General features: G+C 51.3%; 7 protein-coding genes across 7 annotated transcripts; 4 read left to right on the forward strand and 3 right to left on the reverse strand.

The window, feature by feature from the left end:
* Positions 1–527: 527 nt before the first annotated feature.
* On the forward strand, positions 528–3,270 carry GIQ15_03564 (C6 transcription factor; the record flags this gene model as incomplete). The annotated part of the gene is made up of 4 exons (XM_033550981.1): positions 528–751; positions 853–1,028; positions 1,087–1,592; positions 1,645–3,270. The coding sequence occupies 4 exons, from the start codon at positions 528–530 to the stop codon at positions 3,268–3,270; spliced, it is 2,532 nt and encodes an 843-aa protein (XP_033408142.1).
* Positions 3,271–3,875: 605 nt separating this feature from the next.
* GIQ15_03565 (DUF895 domain-containing protein) lies at positions 3,876–5,525 on the reverse strand (the record flags this gene model as incomplete). The annotated part of the gene is made up of 4 exons (XM_033550982.1): positions 3,876–4,074; positions 4,135–4,230; positions 4,293–4,906; positions 4,971–5,525. 4 exons carry the CDS (start codon positions 5,523–5,525, stop codon positions 3,876–3,878), a joined length of 1,464 nt encoding a protein of 487 aa, XP_033408143.1.
* Positions 5,526–7,618: 2,093 nt separating this feature from the next.
* On the forward strand, positions 7,619–8,982 carry GIQ15_03566 (N-acetylglucosamine-6-phosphate deacetylase (NagA); the record flags this gene model as incomplete). Its single annotated transcript, XM_033550983.1, has 2 exons — positions 7,619–7,996; positions 8,056–8,982. The coding sequence occupies 2 exons, from the start codon at positions 7,619–7,621 to the stop codon at positions 8,980–8,982; spliced, it is 1,305 nt and encodes a 434-aa protein (XP_033408144.1).
* A 528-nt stretch (positions 8,983–9,510) lies between these two features.
* Positions 9,511–11,331, reverse strand: GIQ15_03567 (choline dehydrogenase; the record flags this gene model as incomplete). The annotated part of the gene is made up of 2 exons (XM_033550984.1): positions 9,511–10,892; positions 11,082–11,331. 2 exons carry the CDS (start codon positions 11,329–11,331, stop codon positions 9,511–9,513), a joined length of 1,632 nt encoding a protein of 543 aa, XP_033408145.1.
* Positions 11,332–12,125: 794 nt separating this feature from the next.
* On the forward strand, positions 12,126–13,687 carry GIQ15_03568 (betaine aldehyde dehydrogenase; the record flags this gene model as incomplete). Its single annotated transcript, XM_033550985.1, has 2 exons — positions 12,126–12,604; positions 12,667–13,687. The coding sequence occupies 2 exons, from the start codon at positions 12,126–12,128 to the stop codon at positions 13,685–13,687; spliced, it is 1,500 nt and encodes a 499-aa protein (XP_033408146.1).
* An 861-nt stretch (positions 13,688–14,548) lies between these two features.
* On the reverse strand, positions 14,549–15,783 carry GIQ15_03569 (glucosamine-6-phosphate deaminase; the record flags this gene model as incomplete). Its single annotated transcript, XM_033550986.1, has 4 exons — positions 14,549–15,151; positions 15,220–15,368; positions 15,424–15,485; positions 15,770–15,783. 4 exons carry the CDS (start codon positions 15,781–15,783, stop codon positions 14,549–14,551), a joined length of 828 nt encoding a protein of 275 aa, XP_033408147.1.
* A 1,348-nt stretch (positions 15,784–17,131) lies between these two features.
* GIQ15_03570 (beta-N-acetylglucosaminidase) lies at positions 17,132–23,726 on the forward strand (the record flags this gene model as incomplete). Its single annotated transcript, XM_033550987.1, has 6 exons — positions 17,132–17,273; positions 17,546–20,079; positions 20,272–20,363; positions 20,933–21,226; positions 21,286–22,919; positions 23,446–23,726. 6 exons carry the CDS (start codon positions 17,132–17,134, stop codon positions 23,724–23,726), a joined length of 4,977 nt encoding a protein of 1,658 aa, XP_033408148.1.
* Between the last annotated feature and the right edge of the window lie 141 nt (positions 23,727–23,867).

Below are 23,867 nucleotides of genomic sequence, written 5' to 3' on the forward strand. Positions count from 1 at the left end.
CCTTATGTCGCGCTTCCCGGTCCACTCTACCAGCATTACTCTGATACTCGCCTGGGCTTAGCAGGGAACCGCCTTCGCTGAATCATTCCATCTCCACATAAGAAAAACCGCCTGCCCCACCGTCCAAGAACATTATTTCCCCAAACTTGATGCTCCAGGGGGGTCTGGGGAAGAAGTATAAGTACGGCCTTGCCCCTTACTGGCCAATAGAGCCGTCTTGAGTTATACATATAAACCCGAGAATTTAGGGCGATGACGATGGCTTGAAGGCGAGACCTACATATATTAGAAAGTTCCATCCCACCTTCACCCCACGTTTGTTCTAGTTTCCTACTTTCTGTCACAGCTCGGGAATCTTTGACATTTGGCCACGCCCTTCGCCATATACGCTCGTATACGCTCTTGTTCTTATATTTCGCACACTATCCTGCATATTTCAGAAGAGGATCTGGTCCAATTCTATATTGTAACCACCACCACTTGCCGCAGTACATGAAATATCACAATCCGTGGCGTATAGTGTCATCATGACGTCCACCGAAGCTCTTGACGACTCGTCCAAGAACAAACGGAAATCCAGCGCTGCCGGATTACAGAGTGCAGCCCGCCCAGTGAAGAGACGGGCTTCAAAGGCTTGCTGCTGCTGCCGGGCCCGGAAAGTTCGTTGTGATGTCGTTGAAAATGGTTCTCCTTGTACCAATTGCCGCTTAGATGATGTCGAATGTGTCGTTGCAGAGAGTAAACGAAAAAAGTTAGTAGCCACAAACCAGCACAGGCGACGTCTAGGAAAATTTGCATCAATGGAGCTAGATGTAAAATCGAGTTCTGTATCTCAACTAAATTTTTTAATAGGAAACACCACATTGACGGACCATCGGAACATTCAGCGGATTCATCGACAGATCAGGCATTCATATTCGGCAGCAAATCTGATTCTAGCAATCTGTTCCCATCCATCTCTGATCCATGGGCCTCTCTTTCTCCAGGGCGCTACCCAGAGAACGAGCACCATGTGCCACATCTAATCTGTAAGCAACCACTGAGTCCACTTACTTTCTATAGCCGGTTACTCATGAATTCTTCAAGATCAAACCCAAAGACAGCGTATCCAAGAAGATGAAAGACGACGACGGGTATCTAACAGCACAACCACCCCGTCATTTGTCTACAGTGTGCCCCGGAATACCGCCACCCCGATTGCATCCACTGGGTTTGGACAGGCGCAGCCCCAATCACCTCGTCCCAGCCCTAGAAACAGTCTTCCAGACTACATCCAACCGCTTCCCTGCAAATTTCAGACAGATGATATCGATTACCTGGAACGAAAAGGCGCTTTGACTATTCCAGGCGACTCTCTCCGAAACGAACTACTAAAGAGCTACATTCAATATGTCCATACATATATGCCATTGCTCGATTTGGATGATTTCCTCCGCGTTATTGTGCGCAATGATGCCTCGAGGCGATTGAGTCTATTGCTTTTCCAAGCCGTCATGTTTGCCGGCACAGCGTTCATCGATTTTAAGCATCTAAAAGCTGCCGGGTTCGAGTCGCGGAAGGATGCTCGTAAAGCATTCTTTCAAAAAGCCAGGGTATGTATTCAGGTTTTCTGAGGGTAGATGTATATGATGCTAACAGAAGTAGCTTCTTTATGACTTTGATTATGAGGCCGATCGGATATCTTTAGTCCAGTCGATACTCTTAATGACACATTGGTACGAAATGCCAGATGATCAAAAAGATACCTGGCATTGGATGGGCGTTAGTTTGTCCCTTGCCCATACCATTGGCCTTCATAGAGATCCAGCATCTTCAAACATGGACCCAAAACGCCAGAAACTTTGGAAGAGGATATGGTGGAGCACCTATACCCGAGACCGACTTATTGCTCTTGGAATGAGGAGACCAACTAGAATCAAAGATGAAGATTGCGATGTCCCTCTGCTGACGGTGGATGATTTTGAATTCGCGCCCTTCTCCACCGAGGTTCTCCAGGTTCTTGGGGATTGCGAACTCACGCATAATGTCAGATATCAAAAGGATCTCGCCATGATGTTTATTGAAAAGACCAAACTCTGCTTATGTATCAGTCACGTCCTATCAGCACAATACTCTGTCCTTGGCCATAAATTTGGCGGCACAACGGAAACGACTATGATGTTGGTGCCGAAGAAGGCTACCACAGAAGCTTGCGAAGTCAGGGCATGCGATATTGAATTAGATAGCTGGAAAACAGGCCAGCCAGACGTAACAGTATACCGTCCTTCGACCTCATGGAGCCTCTCGCGCGGGGAGGAAGTACTCCATCTCCATCGTGGCCTGCTTCAAATGATATATCTTGCTACGCTGAGCGCCTTGCACCGACCGCAGGTTCTTCCCACTAACCATTTGCCCACAGTCGAGGCAGAGCTACAAACTTTCTCCCGATCGAAAGTTAGGCATGCTGCTGTGGAAATCACGAAGGTTGCTCAGGAGCTGCATAGCCTCGATTTAACTCGCTACCTACCGACTAGTGGTGTCACCGTTCTTCTTCCTGCTGTCATTATACATTTACTTGACATCAAATCGAGCGATACAAATATTCGGTCTTCCAGCCTTGCCAGATTCTACCAATGCATGCAGATTTTGCAGCGCTTGCGCGAAATTTATGCGTCCGCCGACTTTGCAACATCATTCCTTGAAGCCGCTATTCGCAAAGCCGGCGTTCACATATCAATTGAACCAACTGAACAAGATAAGCAGCAAAAGTCCAAAACAGAGGCACCCTTGAATACCCTGACGCCTCCACCAGACCCAACTCCAGAATATTTCATAGACCCAGTGTTGTCTCTAAAGTCCGATCTCGGCAACCTCGAGCAACCGGTCGATACAAACGCTGGTATTGTTGTTTCAACTCCACCTCATTCAGCGAGTAGTGAGAATGGAAGCCTTCAAAACATAAATAAGGAGGCAACGGTGGATGATATTCTGGGGGCTAGTACTGATCCTACGGAGCCTAGTTTGGCAGAGTTCATGACCCTCGCACATGATGCAGACATTACTCAAAATGATTTAGATGCATTGATCAACTTCGAAGAAAATGCCGCTACCGACCTTTTCGCCACAGATGATGCGGTTGATGTTGATCTTTCATTTCCGGATATAGGGGATGAATTTATGAAAGGGGATTTTAATGATACCAACGATAAAAAGTTAGATGATTTGAAGGCAGTGGAAAATGCCGATTTGGCAATGGATATAGAGGGACAGACTTGGCTTAACGACCCTTAGAGGTAAGAGGAATATTTGTACATAGATACCCTTAGTATATATACCCTTGGCTATGCTACTTTTTACATGATTTATTCCTTAACCTAGATGAAGATAGGAGTGTGTTATAACCTTTATTATCAAAGGGAGTTTAAGCTAAGCGTTCTCCTAGATTTTGCCTTTAGGAATAAGGTAAAGGGAGGATAGAAGCAATGCTTGGTACTTTGTAGACCTAATGCTATGTTGCAAGCTGAAAAAATCTACTAACCTTTCTCCATGAGGAAAAAAAAAAGGGAAGAACAAGAATAACCCTTGTGACCATGGAGTTTAAAGAAGATTTACAGGCCCTTAACTTAGACGAGTATTAGGGGATTCAAAAGCAGATATTTTTGTATTTTTATCCTTAACTATAGAAGAAGGTAAGGAAAAAACAAAACAAAGCCTATGGCTGATTTTTTGCAGAGGAAAAATTCCAATGCATTGTGAACATGAACTTGTGGTACAAACAGGATAGAGCCGTCATCTAGGGCAATATCAAAGGAAGAGGGGTAGCTTATGGCTGTAAATCTAGCTTGCGAGCATGGTTGGATTGGCAGGTAGAAACGCAAGCATCACAGCATAAGAACTTATTTGCCGCGGAGTTCCATGGCAGCAGCGGTGGAAACTTCTTCAAGATTCTCATCGGAGAATTTGAGATCTTTCTCAATGTCAGTGGTGTCTTTGATCTTCATCCAGATAACTGGGGCAGCAACAATTAAGGAGCTGGCGAGCAGGGCCCAGTTAGATATGAACATGACGCGGTAAGAGACAGCCTGACCATCAATACTATAGTGAAATGTGTTAGTTCCTCTACATTAAGAGCTGGAGAGCGGATTCTGTACATACCGCCATGCGATAGCTGCGCCAGCTGATTGAATACTCTTGTAGAAACCAGCGAAGTTGGCAAGCTTGCGGGAGTTGTTGGTTAAGGCACCCATAAACCTATTTAGAGTCAAAGTAATTAGTAAAAAGGTATAGAGGTGCAATAGAACGGAAGCACATACCAGTAAGCGCAGGTTTGGAAGGCAGCATCATAGAATCCATAGAACATGTAGAGGAACATTGGTCCAACATAGCCTTTGTCTTTCCAGTCCATGCGGTCGGTCTTTTTAACATCTGCACGGTCATAGGAACTCTGGAATACCCATCCACCGCCCCAAATGCCCATAGTAATGGCAAAGAGCAGACCGAGGATATAGCGGGAACGGATAGAGCGGCGAATACGTTGGATATCAAGGATATATCCAAAGACAAAAGCACCAATCATCTGAGAAACCCAGTAGAGGACGTTGTTAAGTGCACGGGTACGGATGTTGAACTTGGCCAGGTTGACTCCGTTGAATTGGTAGGTGGTGAACCAATTACTGGCAAAGAACATGGGGAAAAGGAGGATAATGTACCAGTCTGACTTAAGGACATAGAAGAGGCCGATGAGTTCAGATTTCCAGGAAGGGTTCTTCATAAGAATCACGCGAGTGCCATCTGGACGTTTGATATCTCTTGCGTTGACAAGGGCAAAGCCAAGGATAAAGCCAATGAACATAAGAACCATGAACAAGATGTAGGTGCTATCTTGGACAGAGTTTGCTTTGTTGTGAAGGTTATTTGCAAGGGGAACCTTTCAGGGGTAATATCAATTAGTCTCACTGTCAATGTATTTATAAACAGGGGAAAGTCCCTACCAATGATCCAATAACACCGCCTAAGTTGAAGATGGCCCAGAACCAGGAGATGAACTTTCCCTTTGAGTATTCACCTGGGTAGCTCATCATGATTGTACCCTGAGCAGTCCAGAGACAAGCAGCACAGACACCGAGGAGAGCACCAGCGAAGATGAGGAAGCCTGCGTTCTTGTTATGGTTGTAGGACAGGATTGAGGCAACATAGAGGAAGTATCCGAATCCACCAAAGGAGAGAGTGTAACGAAGTCCCAGACGGTTAGCAATTGAGCCAGCGAAGAACGCCACGACTGCAAAGGTGCTGTAGAGAGCAACATACGCCTTGTCGATATCGCCAGTGTCGACCAAACCACCGGCACCGAGACCACTGACAGCATTAAACATGCCAGGGCACAGGAAGCAGACGAATGAGACCAGAATGAGCTGGCCTGCTGGAGATGCATACCAGGGGACTTGGAAACGCCCAATCTTGGGAGATTTGTACATCCACGCTGGGCCAGTATGCTGGTAGGTGCCAGGAGGGATGGCTGCATCCGGACCAGAAGCAACAGAGACCATCTTTGCAGATAGTTGGAGGTAGATGCTGCTGGTTCTACGACGCGTTAGAATGAAGCCAGTTTATCAGTTTTTGTATATATCTTGCTTACCTTGGTTAGAGAACTTATTAAGTCGTGCAAGACGCGCCGCCAATAGAGCAAGATGAGCCGATGAAGCTGTAGACAGAGGCAAGGAGGTTGTTGATCGACGAGAGAGAGAGGAACAAGAGAAGAGATTTGTAGATAGCTGAAGGTAGCTAAGAAGGAGGGGTTTGTGTGTGAAAAGAAGGGGTAGCGAGAAAGTGAGAGATTGATATCAGGGCAAGGCACAACAACACTGGCAAATGGCGCTAGAATTGAGGACAAACAGTGAATACTTCACAGACCTTTACCTCACTTTCAGCAGAAGACGAGGGGACATTCCTGTTAGCGCCATCTCCCTGCAATAACAACACAACAACACAACAACACAGCAGAGAGAGAGAGGGAGAGGGAGTCCCCCTAATCTGGCTCCTTCATTCTGTACTGACAGTCAGGCTGTCCACTGGTATACATTGTAGGAGGTTGACATGCCCCTTTATATTTAACAAAGCATTTGTTATTGATATGTTTATTTTCATTAACGGGCCATCTTAGCCATCATCACAGTCCTGCTTAAGAAGTAGTAGACTTAGCCGGCCAGGTTAAGGCTACTACCTCTGTAGGATACTATAAGAAAGGATATCATCATAGCAGACACAAGCATTGACATTGCCCATATATATATCAAACTCAAGAGCTTCATATTTATATGCCATGCAGCGCTTAAGGTCAAGCTCCCCTGTCTGGCTGAGGGTTATACCCCTGTTAGTGCCCGCGGCTGTCAGGGGCCTCAAAGCTTGCCCTTATACAATGAAAAGGGGCTTTATCTAGTCAACTGATATAGGGGTTGAAATTCTGTCGGTAAAAGAAAAGTCGTTTAGGGCAATATGTCCTCTAGACGGGACAACTGTGCTGCCATCTTCCTGGTGTTGCCATGCAGCCACAAAGAGGAACGGATGATATCCTGATAGGAGCACTGCCATGCCACTCGACTGAGGCGGGAGTTAATTCCTCTTGGCGCATCACCGGCATCTCTGCCATCTCCCATCTCCCATCTCCGGCACCTCCAGCTCCTTCAGCGTCGTCTCCATGCATGGCGTCCGTATATGCTACTGGGTATACTGGGTATACTGGGTATACTGGGGTGCTCCTCGCGGGACAGAGACGGCCTCTCGGTCTTGGGTTACAGGCCGATATATACCCCTACCGCCAGATGCAACCATCGAGGGCGACTGTGATATCCCTTAGCAAAAGGCCAAAAAGCGTCTGTAGTTACATCTGACCAGGTCATGTGACGCCAACTATATGCTTAGTCAGATATATATCGCCGTACTTTAGGTATCTGTAAATACCGTCATGAAACCGTCTTTTCTGTGTAATCTTCGTATCAGGCCGTACCACTAGCGTCATCAAGCCGAAAAAGGAATAATAAAGAAGATAAAACGCCGAGGGTTGTGTCGCATTCCTATGATCTCATCCATCCCATCCCACTGCAACTGCGACTGCGACTTCATATTCATGGCGATGGTACAACCTGGATGGCACGACCTGGCAGGCTTTTTGGCCTGAGCATTTGCCCTGAGCAGAAGAGCTTATTGGAGGGATGCTCAATGTATATGCCTCTCGCTCAAACGCCTTCCGAGCCCGCCGTAGAAGAACGTAGATAGAAATATAGCCATATGTCCGGCCTTGGGTGAGAGCTTTGTCGTAGTAGGCAACCATCGGCTACTATCAAGCAGCCTTTCCTCTCATCGTCTGCCCTCTCACTATCGTGCTTCTCTCCCCTGAACACATCTTCATACACATTTGATAGCTTAGCCACTTGGACTGTTGTTGCTCAGGACAAGGTACCTTTCTCTCCACGGCGTCGCTTTGGGTCATACCAGATATTGAAGCCGACTTTTGCCTCTCTAGATCGTTGACCAATATATTCCGTATAGGTTGCGCATCGTCAGTTAGGCTCTCCCCGTCTCCAACACGCAAAGGCCCCATACAGTCAAGCAGTCTAGAGCTCCATCAGAGCCATCGGCCACCATGCCATCGGTCACCAGGGACGTTCCTATCCCCCGCGTCACGAAGTTCACAAACTGTCGTGTCCCCAGCGGGCAAAAGCTGATCGAGCAGGATCTCTGGGTTGATTCTGTCTCCGGCAAGATCCTTCAAGACCAGCATGCCTTCTATGAGGATAAAGTGTGTCCTGATCAGATCATAGACCTGGGCGGACGTATCCTTGCTCCAGGGTTTATCGATGTGCAGATTAACGGAGCCAAGGGGTTTGATTTCTCGGTGCCCCAGCCAACCAAGAAGCTGTTCGATGAAGGATTGAAGGAGGCTGCTCAGGCGCTGGTGAAGATGGGCGTTACTTCTTATCTACCCACTGTCACCAGTCAGAGCAAAAATGTCTACCCAAAGGTGAGCACCGACGTCCTATCCCTAATTGTCGAGTGTTAACAATGGGCTCACGGGATTAGATTCTCCCCTCCCTAGGTCCATCGGGCCATCTTCGTCGTGCTGAAGACGGCGCAGAATCTCTCGGTGCCCATGTTGAAGGCCCATTCCTCAGTCCTGGGAAAAACGGCATCCACAGCTCTGAAGTCCTGCTTGCCGCAGACGGAATCGACGACCTCATCCAATGCTATGGATTGGAGAACTTCTGTCTAAACGAGGCATCCCCAGACCCAATGCCCATCAAGATGATCACCGCAGCCCCAGAAGTCGGCAAGATGCTTTCTCTCATTCCAGCAATTCAATCACAGAATATCCTCTATTCAATCGGTCACTCTGACGCCACGTACGAAGAAGCTCTCGCCGCTGTCAAAAACGGCGCGAACATGATCACTCATATGTTCAACGCCATGCGCCCCTTCTACCACCGCCACCCAGGCATTTTTGGCCTCCTGGGTCAATTCGAACAGCGCCGTCCGTTCTATGGTATCATTGCTGACGGTATCCATCTGCACCCCACCAGCATCCAGATAGCGTATAACGCTCATCCGGCCGGTATGATTCTCGTGACGGATGCGATGAAGCTGTGCGGTATGCCTAATGGCATCTATGAGTGGACGAACGGCGACCGTATCGTGAAAAAGGGCGCAATGCTTACATTGGAGGGGTCTGATCGGTTGGCTGGAAGTTCCGCTACGCTGATCGAATGTGTCAATAACTTCCGTCAATGGGCTGGAGCAAAGACCGTCGAGGCAATCGCAGCTGTTACTGAGACTCCGGCTAAGATGTTGGGCATTCAGGGTACGAAAGGAACCCTTGCTCCGGGAGCTGATGCAGATTTGGTGGTGTTGGGAGAAGAACGGTCCGCTGATGGTGGCATGGGAACACTGACGGTTGACCAAGTGTGGAAATTCGGCGTGAAGGTGTTTGATAAAGAGAAGGAGAAGGCATGAAAGGGTTTGGTGAGAAATATGTCCTTTCAAGCACTTCCATTCTGCGTTGACGTTGATCTTCTTGCACTTTTTGCTCCTGTTTGCGCTTACAATGACAGGGGATACCTAAACAAGGTTAATCGCTGCCCTTTTTCACAGCAGGCCATGTTAAATAGCTGTAGCTTACTTTGACGTACATTTTAATTAGGTTATGACTTTACGATGATAGATGATATTGTATACTAGATAAATTAGATATATAGGAATAAAAATGTGATGTTTATTCATTTGGTTATTTGTGATTGTGTGCTTTTATCTAGCTAAGATCCCTACCTAGTAGTAGGTCACCATTATATATTGCCCTAAGCAAAAGACTGATATACCGATTTAATAAAAAATGGTATGGACGTGATATTCATTATTGCCTATCTCCAACAGGCTCTAGCTTAAATTCCAAGAGTAAAGGATCCCAAAAATGCAGCGTGGATGGTATATATTGAGAAACACAGAGACTTTTAAAGGTTCGATCTTGCAAAGGGATTGGGACCCTTATAGACGAGAAGACGAGGGACGCCATCCAGCTTCTTCGGCGATCAATTCGGCAGCACGCTCGCCAACGCTCAAGACTGTAAGCATAGGGTTGATACTAGGCATATCAGGGAAGACACCGGCGTCTGCTATTCTGATATTCTTCAACCCGCGTACCTTGAGAGCTGGATCGACGACGGCCATGGGGTCATTTTGAACATCGCCCATCTTGGTGGTACCGGCAGGGTGATAGACGGTATGATGCACTGATCGGCCATATGCGCTTAGGTCTTCATCAGAAGTAGTGTTGGGTCCAGGAGCAACTTCACGCTTGATCCAGCTCTTGAAAGGCTCCTCCTCTGCAATCCTACGGGCAGCTTTCAGACCTGCAACGATGGTAGCCGCATCGTAGCCCTCGGGATCGGTGAAATAGCGGAAGTCCAGGGCCGGTTTGACCGCTGGGTCAGCCGAGGTGAGGTAGAGTCTGCCGCGGGAACGGGGTCGGGGGATGTTTGGGGTTACGCAGAATGCGTCAACGGGGACATCGTAGCCCAGGCGGGAGGTGTGGATGCCGAATGGGATTTGGTAGCAGTGCATCATGATGTCAGCGCTGTCACCATCAAATCCTGCGGCGTTAATTGGCTCTCGGCGGAGGAAGACGCCTGCATCGGAGTCCATGGTTGTTTGGTTTGGAGGTACGGGCCGGTTGAGTTCCCACATGATCATGGTTTCTGGGTGGTCGACTAGGTTCTCTCCGACGCCAGGGAGATCCTTTACCACGGGAATGGAGAGGGAGGAGAGTTGCTCGCGCGGTCCGATACCCGAGAGCAGGAGGAGACGGGGGGTGTCTATTGCGCCAGCGCAGAGGATGGTCTCCCGTTTAGCACGGAGGGTCACTTTGGTTCCTGACTGAAGAGTGACATTCACACCGGTTACGGTGTCACCAGTGACGTTAACTTTTGAGACCCAGGCGTGGGTTAAGATGGTGAGATTGGGCTTCTTCTCCTCTCCGCTGAACACTGGATGGATATAGGCAACGCTTGCGCTGCTTCGTCTTCCATCATCAGGGTTGTAAGAGACTGAGAAGAAACCGGTTCCCTTCGTCAATTTGCCTTCAGAACGGATGACTTGGTTAAAATCGGGGATGATGGGGACATCAAGCGAGGTTGAACAGGCCTGCACCCAATCTTTGCAAAGCTGATTGCGGTGCCGGGCATGGATCGGTTGCACGGTGTTGCGGAGGTTATCGATCATGCGAGTGAAAGTTTCAAAGTTCCAGCCCTTGCAACCCTTGCTTTCCCACACTTTGCAGTCGTATTCAAACGGGCGGAAAGATATCAAGGTATTGTGGCTTGAGCAGCCTCCAAGCACCTTAGCACGCGAATGGCGAATATGGCTATTTCCTATATGGTGAAAATAGTGTAAGTTTCCACCCCTTCTTCAAAAAAAAAACAGCATATAACTCAAAAGGCCAGAGTTTGTTGCATACGAGCATTCGTTATTTGGGACAATAATTTCAGCTCATCGGCATTTGACCACCCATTCCGTAGACACCGGATTAGTGATTTTAGTGAATGGGGATGTAGACGTACCCATGGGCTGTTCGGTAGTGCCGTAATCATAGTCGAATTCACCACCAAGCAAGCTCAGCCAGTCCTTCAGCTTCAAAACCCGATCATCCATGTAATCGCTAGGCCCGGCCTCGATAAGCAAGATCTTCTTCCGGGGAAGATACTCCGCCAACCTGCTGGCGATCACGCAGCCGGCGGTACCACCACCAACAATGACATAGTCATAGCTATCGACATCACCCGGAGCAATTTGAGTGACTGGGCTGGCCATCGTTGACGTCCTATAAAGTTGAAAAGCGAAAGAGCGGGTTGAGTATGTAGCGAGTACTCCGCGTATATATATGTATATATATATAAAGAGCGATGCTAGCAAGCCCTACGGCGATATATCGAAATGAGGGATTGACCGAGACGATACGGCCCAAAGGGTGACCGGCCCTCCATATATATACCACCACCCCCCTCCCCATGACGAAGGATTTCCGACAGAGAAGAAGCTCTCGCCGAGAAGCGAAGTTTGGATCAATTCGTCTGCTCCATTGTCAAGCCATCGGCACCAATCACGGCCATCTCGCACCCCACATCGAGATGCGGCGGGTGGACATCCTGGCCACCGCCGGAGTCACTGTACATGCTTCCGCCCATCGCTAGCTGCGCCGGGCAGGCCTCAGTTCGCAAATCATGGCGGCGAGCTGGATCAAACGGCGCTTCGTATGGTCAGCAATTGTCCGGAGAGATGCTTGGGGAGGTACCAGGCTCAGGGATGTGCTTGCGAGCATCACTTTGCTCTCGGTACGCGGTCTTTTCTCGCTGCTTCAAACTTTTAGCCCTTCCTCCACTTGTTCCATATTTAACAGTTATCGCCAGATCTCCGACTCCCGTATGCTGGGCCGTCCCAGGGATGAAACGGCGGTTCGGAGATGGGCTTTTTCAAGGGGCCAAAAAGGTGGTCGCATGCAGAATGACATCACTACACGTGAGGGGCTGCTTTTCGTCTTTTGATGCTTTCATTATGATAGACGAGAAGTTGAAGTGTAGAACCAGGTTGATAGAGAGAAGACGAAGATGGCGACGTTCAGCTTGCAGCGTCTATATTACGATGGCAAACCGCAGACATGCACTTCGGGCAAAACCTTCCAGTCTATCAACCCCGCGACCGAAGAGGTTCTCGCAGACGTGAGCATCGCATCGAACGCAGACGTCGACGAGGCAGTTAAGTCGGCTCGGGCAGCGTTTCCGTCGTGGTCAAAGACTCCCCATGTTGCCCGCGCGCGTATCCTCCTGAAGGCGGTGCAGCTGCTCCGTGATCGAAACGACGAGATAGCCAAAGTCGAGACTGCAGATACGGGCAAGCCCTTCTCAGAGACCAGCGCCGTGGACGTGACCACCGGAGCCGATGTTCTAGAGTACTTTGCCAGCATGGTTGCCGGCGGCGGACTGAACGGAGAGACTGTACAGCTACGAGAGGATGCGTGGGTGTATACAAAGAAGGCACCTCTAGGGGTATGCGCTGGAATTGGCGCCTGGAACTATCCCATACAGATGTAAATAATAACCATACCTTGATCCCTCTAACTAATTGCTTATACTAATGACCTTTGAATAGTGCTCTCTGGAAATCAGCTCCCTGTTTGGCCGCCGGGAACACGATGGTGTACAAGCCTAGCGAATTCACGCCGCTCCATGGCGAGATTCTCGCAGACTTATACACCAAAGCCGGCCTTCCGTCTGGCGTCTTCAATGTGGTCCATGGCGCTGGAGATGTAGGCGCCTATCTCACCGCACACCCGTCGATCGCGAAGGTCTCCTTCACCGGTCAAGTGGCAACCGGTAAGAAGGTCGCTGGCTCTGCGGCTGGCAATATGAAGTACGTTACCATGGAACTCGGAGGGAAGAGTCCCTTCATCATTCTTCCAGATGCAGATCTAGAGAGTGCGGTTGATGGCGCTCTGTTAGCGAACTTCTTCAGTACGGGTCAAGTCTGCACCAATGGAACTCGGGTCTTTGTGCCTTCGAATATGAAGTCGGACTTTGAGAGTCTGCTGGTCAAGAAGATGCAGTACGTTAGGGCTGGGGATGTGATGGATCCAGCGACGAATTTCGGGCCACTTGTATCTGCTGTGCATTTCAAGAAGGTCTCTGATTACATCAAGCATGGCATCGAGCAGGACAAGGCAAAGCTGTTATATGGTGGACTGAAGAAGCCTGAGCCAGCCTCATCGTCAACGTTCGAGAAGGGATACTGGATTACACCCACCGTGTTCACGGACTGCAGGGATGACATGAGGATCGTCCAGGAAGAGATTTTCGGCCCTGTGATGTCGATTCTGTACTACGAGTCCGTGGACGAAGTTGTCCGACGAGCGAACGACACCCCCCTCGGCCTCGCGGCTGGCGTGTTCACTCAGAATATCAACCTTGCCCATCGAGTTATCGACCAGCTCGACGCCGGGATCACCTGGATCAATTCATGGGGGGAGTCGCCGGCCGAGATGAGCGTGGGTGGATGGAAGCAGAGCGGCGTTGGCGTTGAGAACGGCCGGAGAGGGATCGAGGCATGGGTGAGAACGAAGAGCACCCTGGTCGACATGAGCGGTGTAGTAGCCACAAGTTTTACGAAGCTGTGATATGGCGTGCTTTAGCTACCTTGACGATCTAAAAAATGTATACTTCATCCCTAGCCTTTCAAAATAAAATAGAGGCAACCTAAAGCTGGCTCAAGCTAAAGACGTAGACTAGTTCACCGCTCCAAGACCAAGTCGATGTATGTTCATTCTCTTCCTATGCGTGTATGGTACAGGGAAGCAAATTCCACCCGAACTCCCTGATAAACCGTCCTTCCCATGCTCTTGTTAACGCCGCATGCAGATGAACCCGAAAACGCTAGCAAACCAATCACAACGTAACTATATACATACATGATATCAACACAACACAACACACAAAACAAACATCAAAACAAATAGAACAAGACAGTAGACGGACAGACTAGTTTAGAATATCTGAAATACTACACGAGGCTATGTGCTCGAATGCAAAATGAGAAGTTAGAAAAAAAAAAGGAAAGAGCCATAAGTCGTAGCGTACCAACCCCAACCATGCTTCACTTCGGTTCGTCCCATCTCACCTGAAATACACGTCCATTGACCAATCTGTTCGCTTCTCTGTCTGGTTATATCAGATTAGCCATGGGTAGGAATTCTAGACCCCATCCTGTCGAAAATCAGATCTCCGCCTCGAACCATGGTCTCGTCTAGTCCGGCAATCGCAGAGTCTACAATGCGAGAAGACATGCTATCTGGCGTAAGTTCGTCTGGATCAGTGTCGGTGGGATGGAAAGCTGTATCAATCTTTAGACCGATCTTTGAACCCACGGGTGTGCTAAGGTCTGCGGGTGGCGCGACTGGCACATATGGCTTTGTGGGATGGACGAGTGGTGGTCCCTGAGTACGTGCGTCTGTGCCTGCGAGCTCGATGCTTTCAAAGTACTATATAAAAAACGTTAGCTGGAAGGAGATGCAGGAGGTATCGGTATCTGAACGTACCTTGACGGTCTTGACCTTCAATTCAAGGGTTGCATCCTCATCGGCGACTATCAGAGGGTGCTGGTGAAGCTGGAGAGCAGACAAGGTCCACATATGGTTGACGCCGCCTTCGATTCCCTTCTGAAGGGCCTTGGCTTTGTGGACGCCGGTAACGACGATGACAACCTCGCGAGCATCCATGATAGTCTTGATGCCAACTGTGAGCGCAGTCCTGGGAACCTTGGATAGGTCATTGTCGAAGAAACGCGAGTTGGCTAAAATGGTATCATATGCCAGTGTCTTGACGCGGGTGCGCGAATTGAGACTGGACCCAGGCTCGTTGAAAGCTATGTGTCCGTCTGGGCCGACGCCTCCGAGGAACAGGTCGATTCCTCCGGCTTTGGCGATCTTTGCTTCGAAGTCTTTGCACTCCTTGGCCAGATCTGATGCGTTGCCATCTAGGATGTTGATGTTCTTTGGCTGTATGTCGACGTGGGCGAAGAGATGTTTGTACATGAAGCTGTGATAGCTCTGGGGGTGGTCTCGGGGGAGACCAACATATTCATCCTAACAACATTGTTTAGTATAGCTCGGGGATACGTGCATCGCATATTGGATAGATCAATATATCATACCATGTTGAAAGTGATGACATTTTTAAAGGATATTTCACCAGCTTTGTATCTCCGGGCTAGAATCCCATATACGATCTCGGGACTGCTGCCAGTTGGCAGGCCAAGGACAAAAGGTCTGGCGGCCGATGGAGAGAAGGCCTTGATGCGGGCTATAGAAGGCAACACGTTAGAACTAGAAGATGTTATTAGAGTAGATGAGCATACAGATAATATAGTCTGCAATGTATTCAGAGACAGCCTGAGGATTCTTCCTAATGATAACCCTCCTACACGTTGTTAGCAGCGTCCAAGGAATAAGAATGATAGGGCCTTACATGTTGACGACTGAACCACAAAGACCGTTTTCTCAGTTAAGAGTGTGATAGCAGTAGATGCACCGACCTGGGTGCTATCAAGGTGCAGATGTTTGAGAGTAAAAGAGAAAGATGAGATAAAGAGCAAGTATGTGCCACCTCATATAACTGAGAGATGTCACATTATCCGCCTTTCCAGCGCCTTCAAGGCTCTTCTGGTTCGACCAAAGGCATAGTTTGCTTGCGCTGTAACCTACACAAAGGGTAACATCTTCCAAGGAAATAATGCTACTCCAGCACAGGAATAACCTAATATCAAAGTAAGACTTATACTGCTATAGACACGTAAGAATCAAGGTTGACTGCCCTACCCGTCGCCCCTCCCCTCTCCATCCTCTCTATCATCTCTTCTATCATCATCATGCATAGATGTAGATGTAGATGTATGTAGATGTTTTGTCAAGTACATATACACTAGTACCATACATACCGTAATACCATACCGTACCGTAAATACACATATAATACACATATATATATATCCATATACTCCGACTCCTATAGATGCAACGTCACATTTCTCTACCAGCTATAGCTTCCCCACACTATACGGCGGCCATCGGGGAGAGCTTCAGCGTCTTCATACACAGAGAAGGGAAGACGAACTGCGGACAGGGCCAGGGACGCCCGTCGCAGAGGCCGCAGCATGGAGACGCAGACGGAGTTTCTGTCGCGGGCAGAGGCTGAATAAGCGGCAGTCGGGTGTTTACCTAAGCAACCTTAACCTCGCCTTCCGCCAACCTCCCTTTAGAGGCCTTTTTTTGTTTTGAAGGGAAGCTCTTGATCCTTGCTATCATGTGTCCGCCGCGCAGCCTCGTTTCGATCAATATTAGCTGCCCTGCACGCAACGACGGGCGCTCCTGGCAAGCCGCAAGCTCTACTCTCACTACACTACGACCGTGACAGTGACCCGACGGCGACGGTGTTGAAGGTTGCGTTGGCGCAACATATCCACCACCACCCCCCCCTTCGACAACTATCCCTCCACAGAGCTATCGATCGATCGCAACGTCGCCTCTCTCCCCTGCGCGCTTTACTCTGCGTGTCCCGCTAGGCCCCTTGGAAGCTCCCCTACAGCCTATATATCGCGAACCCGGTCGGATCGTCACTCATACTGGCATCGCATAAGCTGTGTGGTTGGTGGCGCATTGGGGAAGGGCACAAAAAGGGCACGGCATGACCGTTGCCTGCCATGGCGGCCCCGAGAGCAGAGATATCCCCTGATTGGGATACCAACCTCAATAGGTTCGTCGACAGCTTCTGCGCCTCTCCTTTTACATCCCAGGCCGCTTCATTTGCCGTTTCCTTGGGGCTTCCTTGCCGTCTCTTTGCCCGTTCCTTTGGCTGTCAATCCTTGACCGCTCATAGATGGTCTATACCATCGTATCTATGGCCATACTGTAGCTTGCGCCTGATAGGTTCAACTACAGCAGATGTCGCCTTCTTGATTTCCGGCTCTGGTTCCTGCACTGCCCGTTTCCTTTTGTTTGATCCATCAGACGGCCCCAACTTGATATCTTGTAGAAAGGGCGCATTTGGCTGACTGAAACTCCGGCATCATGATGCATGACATTGGATACAGGCAAATGGGACAGCTCTTTGTCATGGGATTCGATGGTAGCACCGTCGACCCGCAGATACGATCTCTTATTGAGGACTACCATCTTGGAGCGATTCTTTTAACCGCCAAGAACTTGAAGTGTACAAACATCCCCTTGCGTGCTTTCATTTCCTCCATCCTTCACTCCTCCGTAGAGTCACTCCCCCCCCCTTTTTCCATACTCTTTTCCGTCCTAGTCAACATCTTAACCATTTTGGGTCCACCGCGGGTTTCAAGGCTGGTACCGTATAAAGAGCCTCCTGAATTCTGCCCTATATGAGACTGACCTTTTGCCCTTGGGATTTACCTATCTTTGTAAAGTGCTTGGAGCAGAGAAGGTCAAGCTACCCACCTGAAACTAACTTCCGGATAGCAGCAGATGAAACCGCGAAACTTGTCCTTGAGCTCCAGACCATCGCACGGCAAGCAGGCCATAAATTGCCACTATTAATCGGACTTGATCAGGAGAATGGCGGCGTCAATAGTCTCTTTGACGATGTTTACATTCGCCAATTCCCCAGCGCCATGGGTGTTGCGGCGACGGGCTCGAAGAAACTGGCTAGAGAAGTAGCCAAAGCGACGGCACAGGAGCTCCGCGCTGTCGGGGTGAATTGGATCCTGGGCCCAGTATTGGACGTCTTGACAAACGGAAGAAACCAGCCGTTGGGCGTCCGGAGTGTGGGGGATGATCCACAGGAAGTGGCGGCGTACGGAGTTGAATCGATGAAAGGGTATCAAGACGCAGGACTGGCCACCTGCGGAAAGCATTTCCCTTCATACGGCAACCTGGATATGCTGGCATCTCAGTCCGACGTACCGGTCATCACAGACACACTTGAGCAACTCAGGCTAAGTGCTCTCGTACCGTTCCGCAGCGCAATATCACAAGGGCTGGACTCGATGATTGTGGGCGGCTGTTCGATGATGTCTCATGGAATGAACGTGATGCATGCCTGCCTCTCAGAACAGGTAATCGAGGACCTACTTCGAACCGATCTCAACTTTCAGGGAGTTGTCGTTTCCGACTGCCTAGAAATGGAGGCTCTCAGCAGCAACATTGGCGTTGGCGGTGGGACGGTGATGGCTCTCAAGGCTGGATGTGACCTGGTGCTGCTCTGCCGGTCTTTCACCGTCCAGCAGGAGGCCATCAGCGGGTTGAGGTTGGGGGTAGAGAATGGCATGATCAGTAAAGAGAGGATACGACAGTCGCTACAGCGAGTGTCTGCCATGAAGAGCCGGCGAACAAGTTGGGAGCAGGCTCTGAATCCTCCTGGTCTCGGCCTGTTGTCCAAACTGCAGCCGTCTCACACCAGCCTATCCACGCAGGCATACAACAAGTCGATCACCGTTGTCAGAGACAAGGCCAACCTGCTCCCGCTCTCCAGCATACTCGAGGCTGACGAGGAGCTGCTACTGCTTACTCCGCTCGTCAAGCCGCTCCCAGCCTCTGCGGCGTCTCAAACGGCCGGCGAACGCAGCCGAGAGTCCACACATTCGATAGATGCTTCCAACTGGGAACGAACTCCTTCCATCAAGAGCGGCGAGGCCGTATTCCGTGATTTGGGGCGGTCGTTAGCGCGCCGGAGGAACGGACGGGTTCTTCACACGTCCTACACCGCAAGCGGCCTTCGACCGATTCACGAGACTCTAATCACTCGCGCCAGCGCCGTGATCGTCGTCACAGCAGATTCGAACAGGAACCTGTACCAGCACGGCTTCACGAAGCACGTCTCCCTCATCTGCAGTGCTCAGAGCTCGGCGAACGGGTACCCGCGAACGAAGCCGGTCATCGTGGTCGCGGTCAGCTCACCGTACGACTTTGCGACGGACCAGTCCGTAGGCACGTACATCTGCACCTATGACTTCACGGAGACAGCACTGCAAGCGCTAGTCAAGGTGCTCTACGGCGAGCTAGCCCCGACCGGACGGATGCCAGGAACGCTCAGCAAAAGCTTGAGGTCAAGCCAATTACGCCAGCACTGGCTCGTGGAGACCTGGAACGAGGAGCGAGACGTGGCCGCGCTCGATGCGCTCCTTGCAGCTATACGGGAGGGCGACGGGCCCAACCACGGCCGCGAGCTGGCCAGCGTAACGGCCAACACCTTCCTGCTGAAGAACAGCGATGTGCAGGAGAGCCACCTGGTGGTCAGGAACAGCAGCACGCACGCGATCAACGGGTTCTGCGCCACGTACCTGTTCAAGTCGACAGGCACCGGCGTCATCGGGGCGATTCTGGTCGACCCAGCACGGCGCAAACTGGGCATCGGCAACTCACTGCACGCCCGCGCGATCCAGACGCTAGCCCAAGGGCAAGGCGTGAAGCAGTTCCAACTTGGCTCGAGAATCCCCGGGATATACCTTGGCATCCCCAGGGGCGATCCGGTCGAGCGGAGGAAGCTGCGCCGGTGGTTTGCCCATCTCGGCTGGAACATGGCGCTCTCGCGGCCGCTGTGCTCGATGATTCTCCGCGACGTGCAGAAATGGGTGCAGCCCGAGGGCCTGACGCGGGCGCTGGTATCGTCCTCGTCCTCGTCGGCGGTCGAGTACGACCTGGTCTTTGGCTGGGAGTACGGCGAGGCGATCGTGGACCACGTCAAGACGAGCTCGCGGCAAGGGGTGGCCGAGATATACCGGACCGCGCTCTCTGGGCGGCCTCACTGCGGGATCATACGCGCGAAGAGGAGCGCGGACGGGGCGATACTGGGGACGGTGGTGGTATACAACTCGCTCTCGACGCTGGCTCGCGTGGTGCCCGCGGTCAAGGACGCGCGGATCCGAGCCGGAGGAATATCGTCGCCCGTGATATCGCCCTCGGCCGGAGAATATGCAACTCTCGTCCAAGGCCTGATCGTGCTGGGCATCAAGGAGATCCGCAAGCAAGGAGGCAACGCGGCAGTCCTCGACTGCGTAAGTTTTTCCATTTCTCTTCTTCCATCCTTCTACCCCATGATCTGCCGTCGGTCGTCCCCTGCTCAGGCCCTTCGACATCCCTGCCGCCGAGTCGAGCGGTGGTCGAATCAGGCCGCTGGGAAGTACGAGAACGACCCGAGGCTTTTTCTCCAGAGCGCCAGACTAACGGGAAACTCGCTTCTGGCGTAGGTGGATGGCGACGGCAATTTCGACAGCCTGACGACCATGGGCTTCCAGGTGCTGCACAGCTTCGAGGAGCTGACCTGCGATGCGGCGGCGTGGTAGTCTTCTTGTATAGCATCACTCAGTAGCGAATATGAATATATCTAGCTCAGCATGATCTCCCATGATCGCCCTGCACGGCTAGCGGCGCCACCAGACAAGCGAGTAAACTATGTACAGTTACGCGGAGAGCTCCGGATAAACACCTGCTTCATCGAGTTAGATTCTAGAGATGTAGAGTAGATATATTAGATGTGTAGATATATTAGATGAGAGTAGATATATATGTAGATAGTAGAGTAGGAGAGTAGAGGTATACATAGAGAGTAGATATACATAGAAAGATAGAGAGTAGATATACATAGAAAGATAGAGAGTAGATATACATGGAAAGATAGAAGATACACATAGAAGATATAAGATATATATAGAGCATCGGATACTCCGTAGAGATAGTACTCCGTAGTAAGCTAGGTTGGATAAGGAATCCTCCGAGTTGGACGGCGATGCTTGTTCGCAGACCTTATTTTTAATTAAAAGCAGTAAAACAAAGCATTCATGCAGCCGGGCAATCTCTCCCCAGACTCTTCACCACATTTATACCGCCAGGCCGACATCGAGGATACAGGTTTGCATCGCAGGTTTCGCCCGAGTATTCGCTTATCCTGGTCTTCTCTCTCCCCTGCCCGTCTGCGAGAGCCGCCAGATCGATCTCAGGCCTGGAAACCCCTCCGTCTGCTCTACAGCGTCTTCGCTGGCGGGACGACATCTTCACATCGCGCAGGACGATGGACGGCTACGACGCCATGACGATGCCGTACATGGGCTCGCCGCTCCCTAACATGGGCCACGGCGAGTTCCTCAACACCATGGCCTCCATCGACATGCCCCAGCCGTCATACGACGGCGACGGCTTTCCCAGGTATGTCTCTATCTCCCTCTATGTCTATCTATCATGTCTAAGTATGCTAACGAGAGAAGTGCGGACGACATGAGCTACACGCAGCAGATGTCGACGCACTCGCTGCGGCGGTTCTCGAGCAACCAGTTCGAGGAGCCGTTCGCAGACATGCCCGAGATGCTGCCCGCCTTCGAGGCGATGGCGCCGGAGCCGCCGCAGCAGGACACGTCGATAGACCACGGCAATAAGCTGCTGGGCTTCTCGCTGCCCGTCTACAACTTCACGCTGCTCGACTACTCGCTGCGGCGGACCTCGCTCTCCATGTCTGCGCAGCTGCACGGCATGTTCTTCCTCGCCGAGTCGCCCTTCACCACCTCGCCGACGGGCGAGCCCAGCGGACCGCCCCCGATCGCAGAGCTGACCTGCTACAGGCGGAATCTCTTCCAGATCACCGGCTCCGTCACCCTGCCCCGGACGCTGCGGTACATCATGACCGAGCAGGGCGACCGGATCCCCATACTGGCGCAGGAGCTGTCCGTCTCCGCCACCGAGTCCGTCGAGGGCAACTCGGTCAAGATCATCTCCGTGCCGTGGAAGACGCCCGCTGCGAACGCGACGGGCCAGCCGGAGGACAAGACTGAAAAGGAGCCGCCTGCGATAGGGCTCGATACGATGACGGGACAGGATACGGACTCGGACTATGCTACTTTCTCCATCGCCTGGAAACGACTGCAGTTCCGGATAGCGACTGCGAACAACGGACGGCGAAAGGAGCTGCAGCAGCATTTCGTGGTCCGGCTCAAGGTCGTGGCCACCCTCTCCACGGGGGCGAAGATATCGATATGCGAGACGCAGTCGGGCCCCATCATCGTTCGCGGTCGGAGTCCCAGGAATTTTCAGTCTCGCAAGGACCTGCCGCTCAGTGGGAGTGCCGCCGCCTCGAGGAAGAATATCCAGGCTGCGGCGGCGTTGGCCAGGAGTAACGCGGAGTCCTCACGTTCACAGCAGCAGCAGCAGGGAACATCGAAGAGGAGCAAGTCTCCTCAAGACCGGCCATCGACGAAGTTGGAGTCAGATAGGAAGACAGAGCATGCCGGCGAAGGCAGTTCGTCGCACCAGCAGCATCCTACATCTACGTCTACATCTACATATCCGGACTGGTCTCATATCCCAGCCACGGCGGCCACGCCCGGGCCGGCCTTGATATCGGAACAGCCCTCCAACCAAGACGGATCGAGAGCGTTCAAGAGACGCCGTCTGAGCTCCAGCCTTGCTCCCGTCAGTCTCTCCTTCATGGACGACGAAGCCAGCGCGTCCGGCTCTCCGCATTCAATCGATATACCAGCTCCTCCTCCTCCGCCATCCCATCCAGCTCCTCCTCCCACGATCGGATCAGAACATAACCACGACACCGCCTCCCGCGACGACACCGATCTATCCCCTTCCAAGTCACGGAAACGATCATCACCCACCTCTGCACCGCAGTATCAAGACACCGCCAGCACGACAGCGACTTCACACGACCAGCCGTTTGGCAGCGCGTTTATACCGCCTGCCATAATGGGAGCGGGCGACAGTGCAGAAGCGCTGTACGAATACTTCCCTCTCGCGCTGGACGAGTGGCAGGCCCCCGTTGACGCCGTCTACCGGCCGCATGTAGTACACCATACCGGCTATGTTGACGATGCAAAGGCGCTGGCGGCCAGGAGTCGGAGTAAGCGGTACTTTGCGGAAGAGGGGAGTTGACGTCCATCCTTATGACTTTCCTTGCAGTATCTGATGGTCTGTCTCTAATACTCTTACCCTACTCTTACTCTTCCCCTTAACCTATCCCTATCCTATCCTTATCCGTACCAGACCTATGCGCTTTCGGAGTTCCGTCCAGCTCTTTGGATGCAAACGTGTTTTGTCTTTCTTCGTGATATACTTCCGCCTCCCGTGTACATACTTCGCCATGCTGTTTATGAGGATACACGAATCAAATGACTGCAATCTTCCGCCTCTTCGTCCACCTCGTATCGTAGACCACGTAGACCACGTAAAACGTAGAGTGCAGAGTATGGCGCTTAAGGGCTCGCGGCTGCTGCTGCAGGGATAGCTGATTCATGTCGCAGTCTCATTTCTGGCGATAGTATGGTTACATTGACAGGAGAACTCCATCTATAGGGAGATATCTAGCAGTAAGTCAGTATGCAGCAGGGTCAGGAGTAATTACAGATACATGGTGATGTTGCATCCAGCCAACCCAAACTTCATCCGCACCATCGCATCGCATACGCATCCTACAGTCTCACTCAGGGCGCTCGCTGTTCCCACCCCCAATGTCACCCTGCCCGGCCACTCCACCCGCTTTCTCGTTGATGTTGACGCTGATCTCGATGTCGATATTTTGATGTCCTCGATAATCCTCGATCTGTTGATACTGCTCTTCGCCATGTGTGGTGGGTCGAGTGTCTGCACAGTGACAACCACCAGCGGCCGCTCTCCTGCTCCAACAGTTACACCCGCCTGTCCTCCCTGATACCGCCTGTCGCCCTGGTATACGACGTTCCTCAGCCGACCATTCGAGCGTCCTCGTCCAGCAACCCCCTTTCGCTTCGAGAAAGCTTCCTCGCTTGCGGTTTCGTGTGGTGGCAGCTCCGTCGTCCTTGGGGGAGACGCC

The sequence above is a fragment of the Arthroderma uncinatum genome, assembly GCF_011692745.1.
Source record: "Arthroderma uncinatum strain CBS 119779 chromosome Unknown scaffold2, whole genome shotgun sequence".
Taxonomy (NCBI): domain Eukaryota; kingdom Fungi; phylum Ascomycota; class Eurotiomycetes; order Onygenales; family Arthrodermataceae; genus Arthroderma; species Arthroderma uncinatum.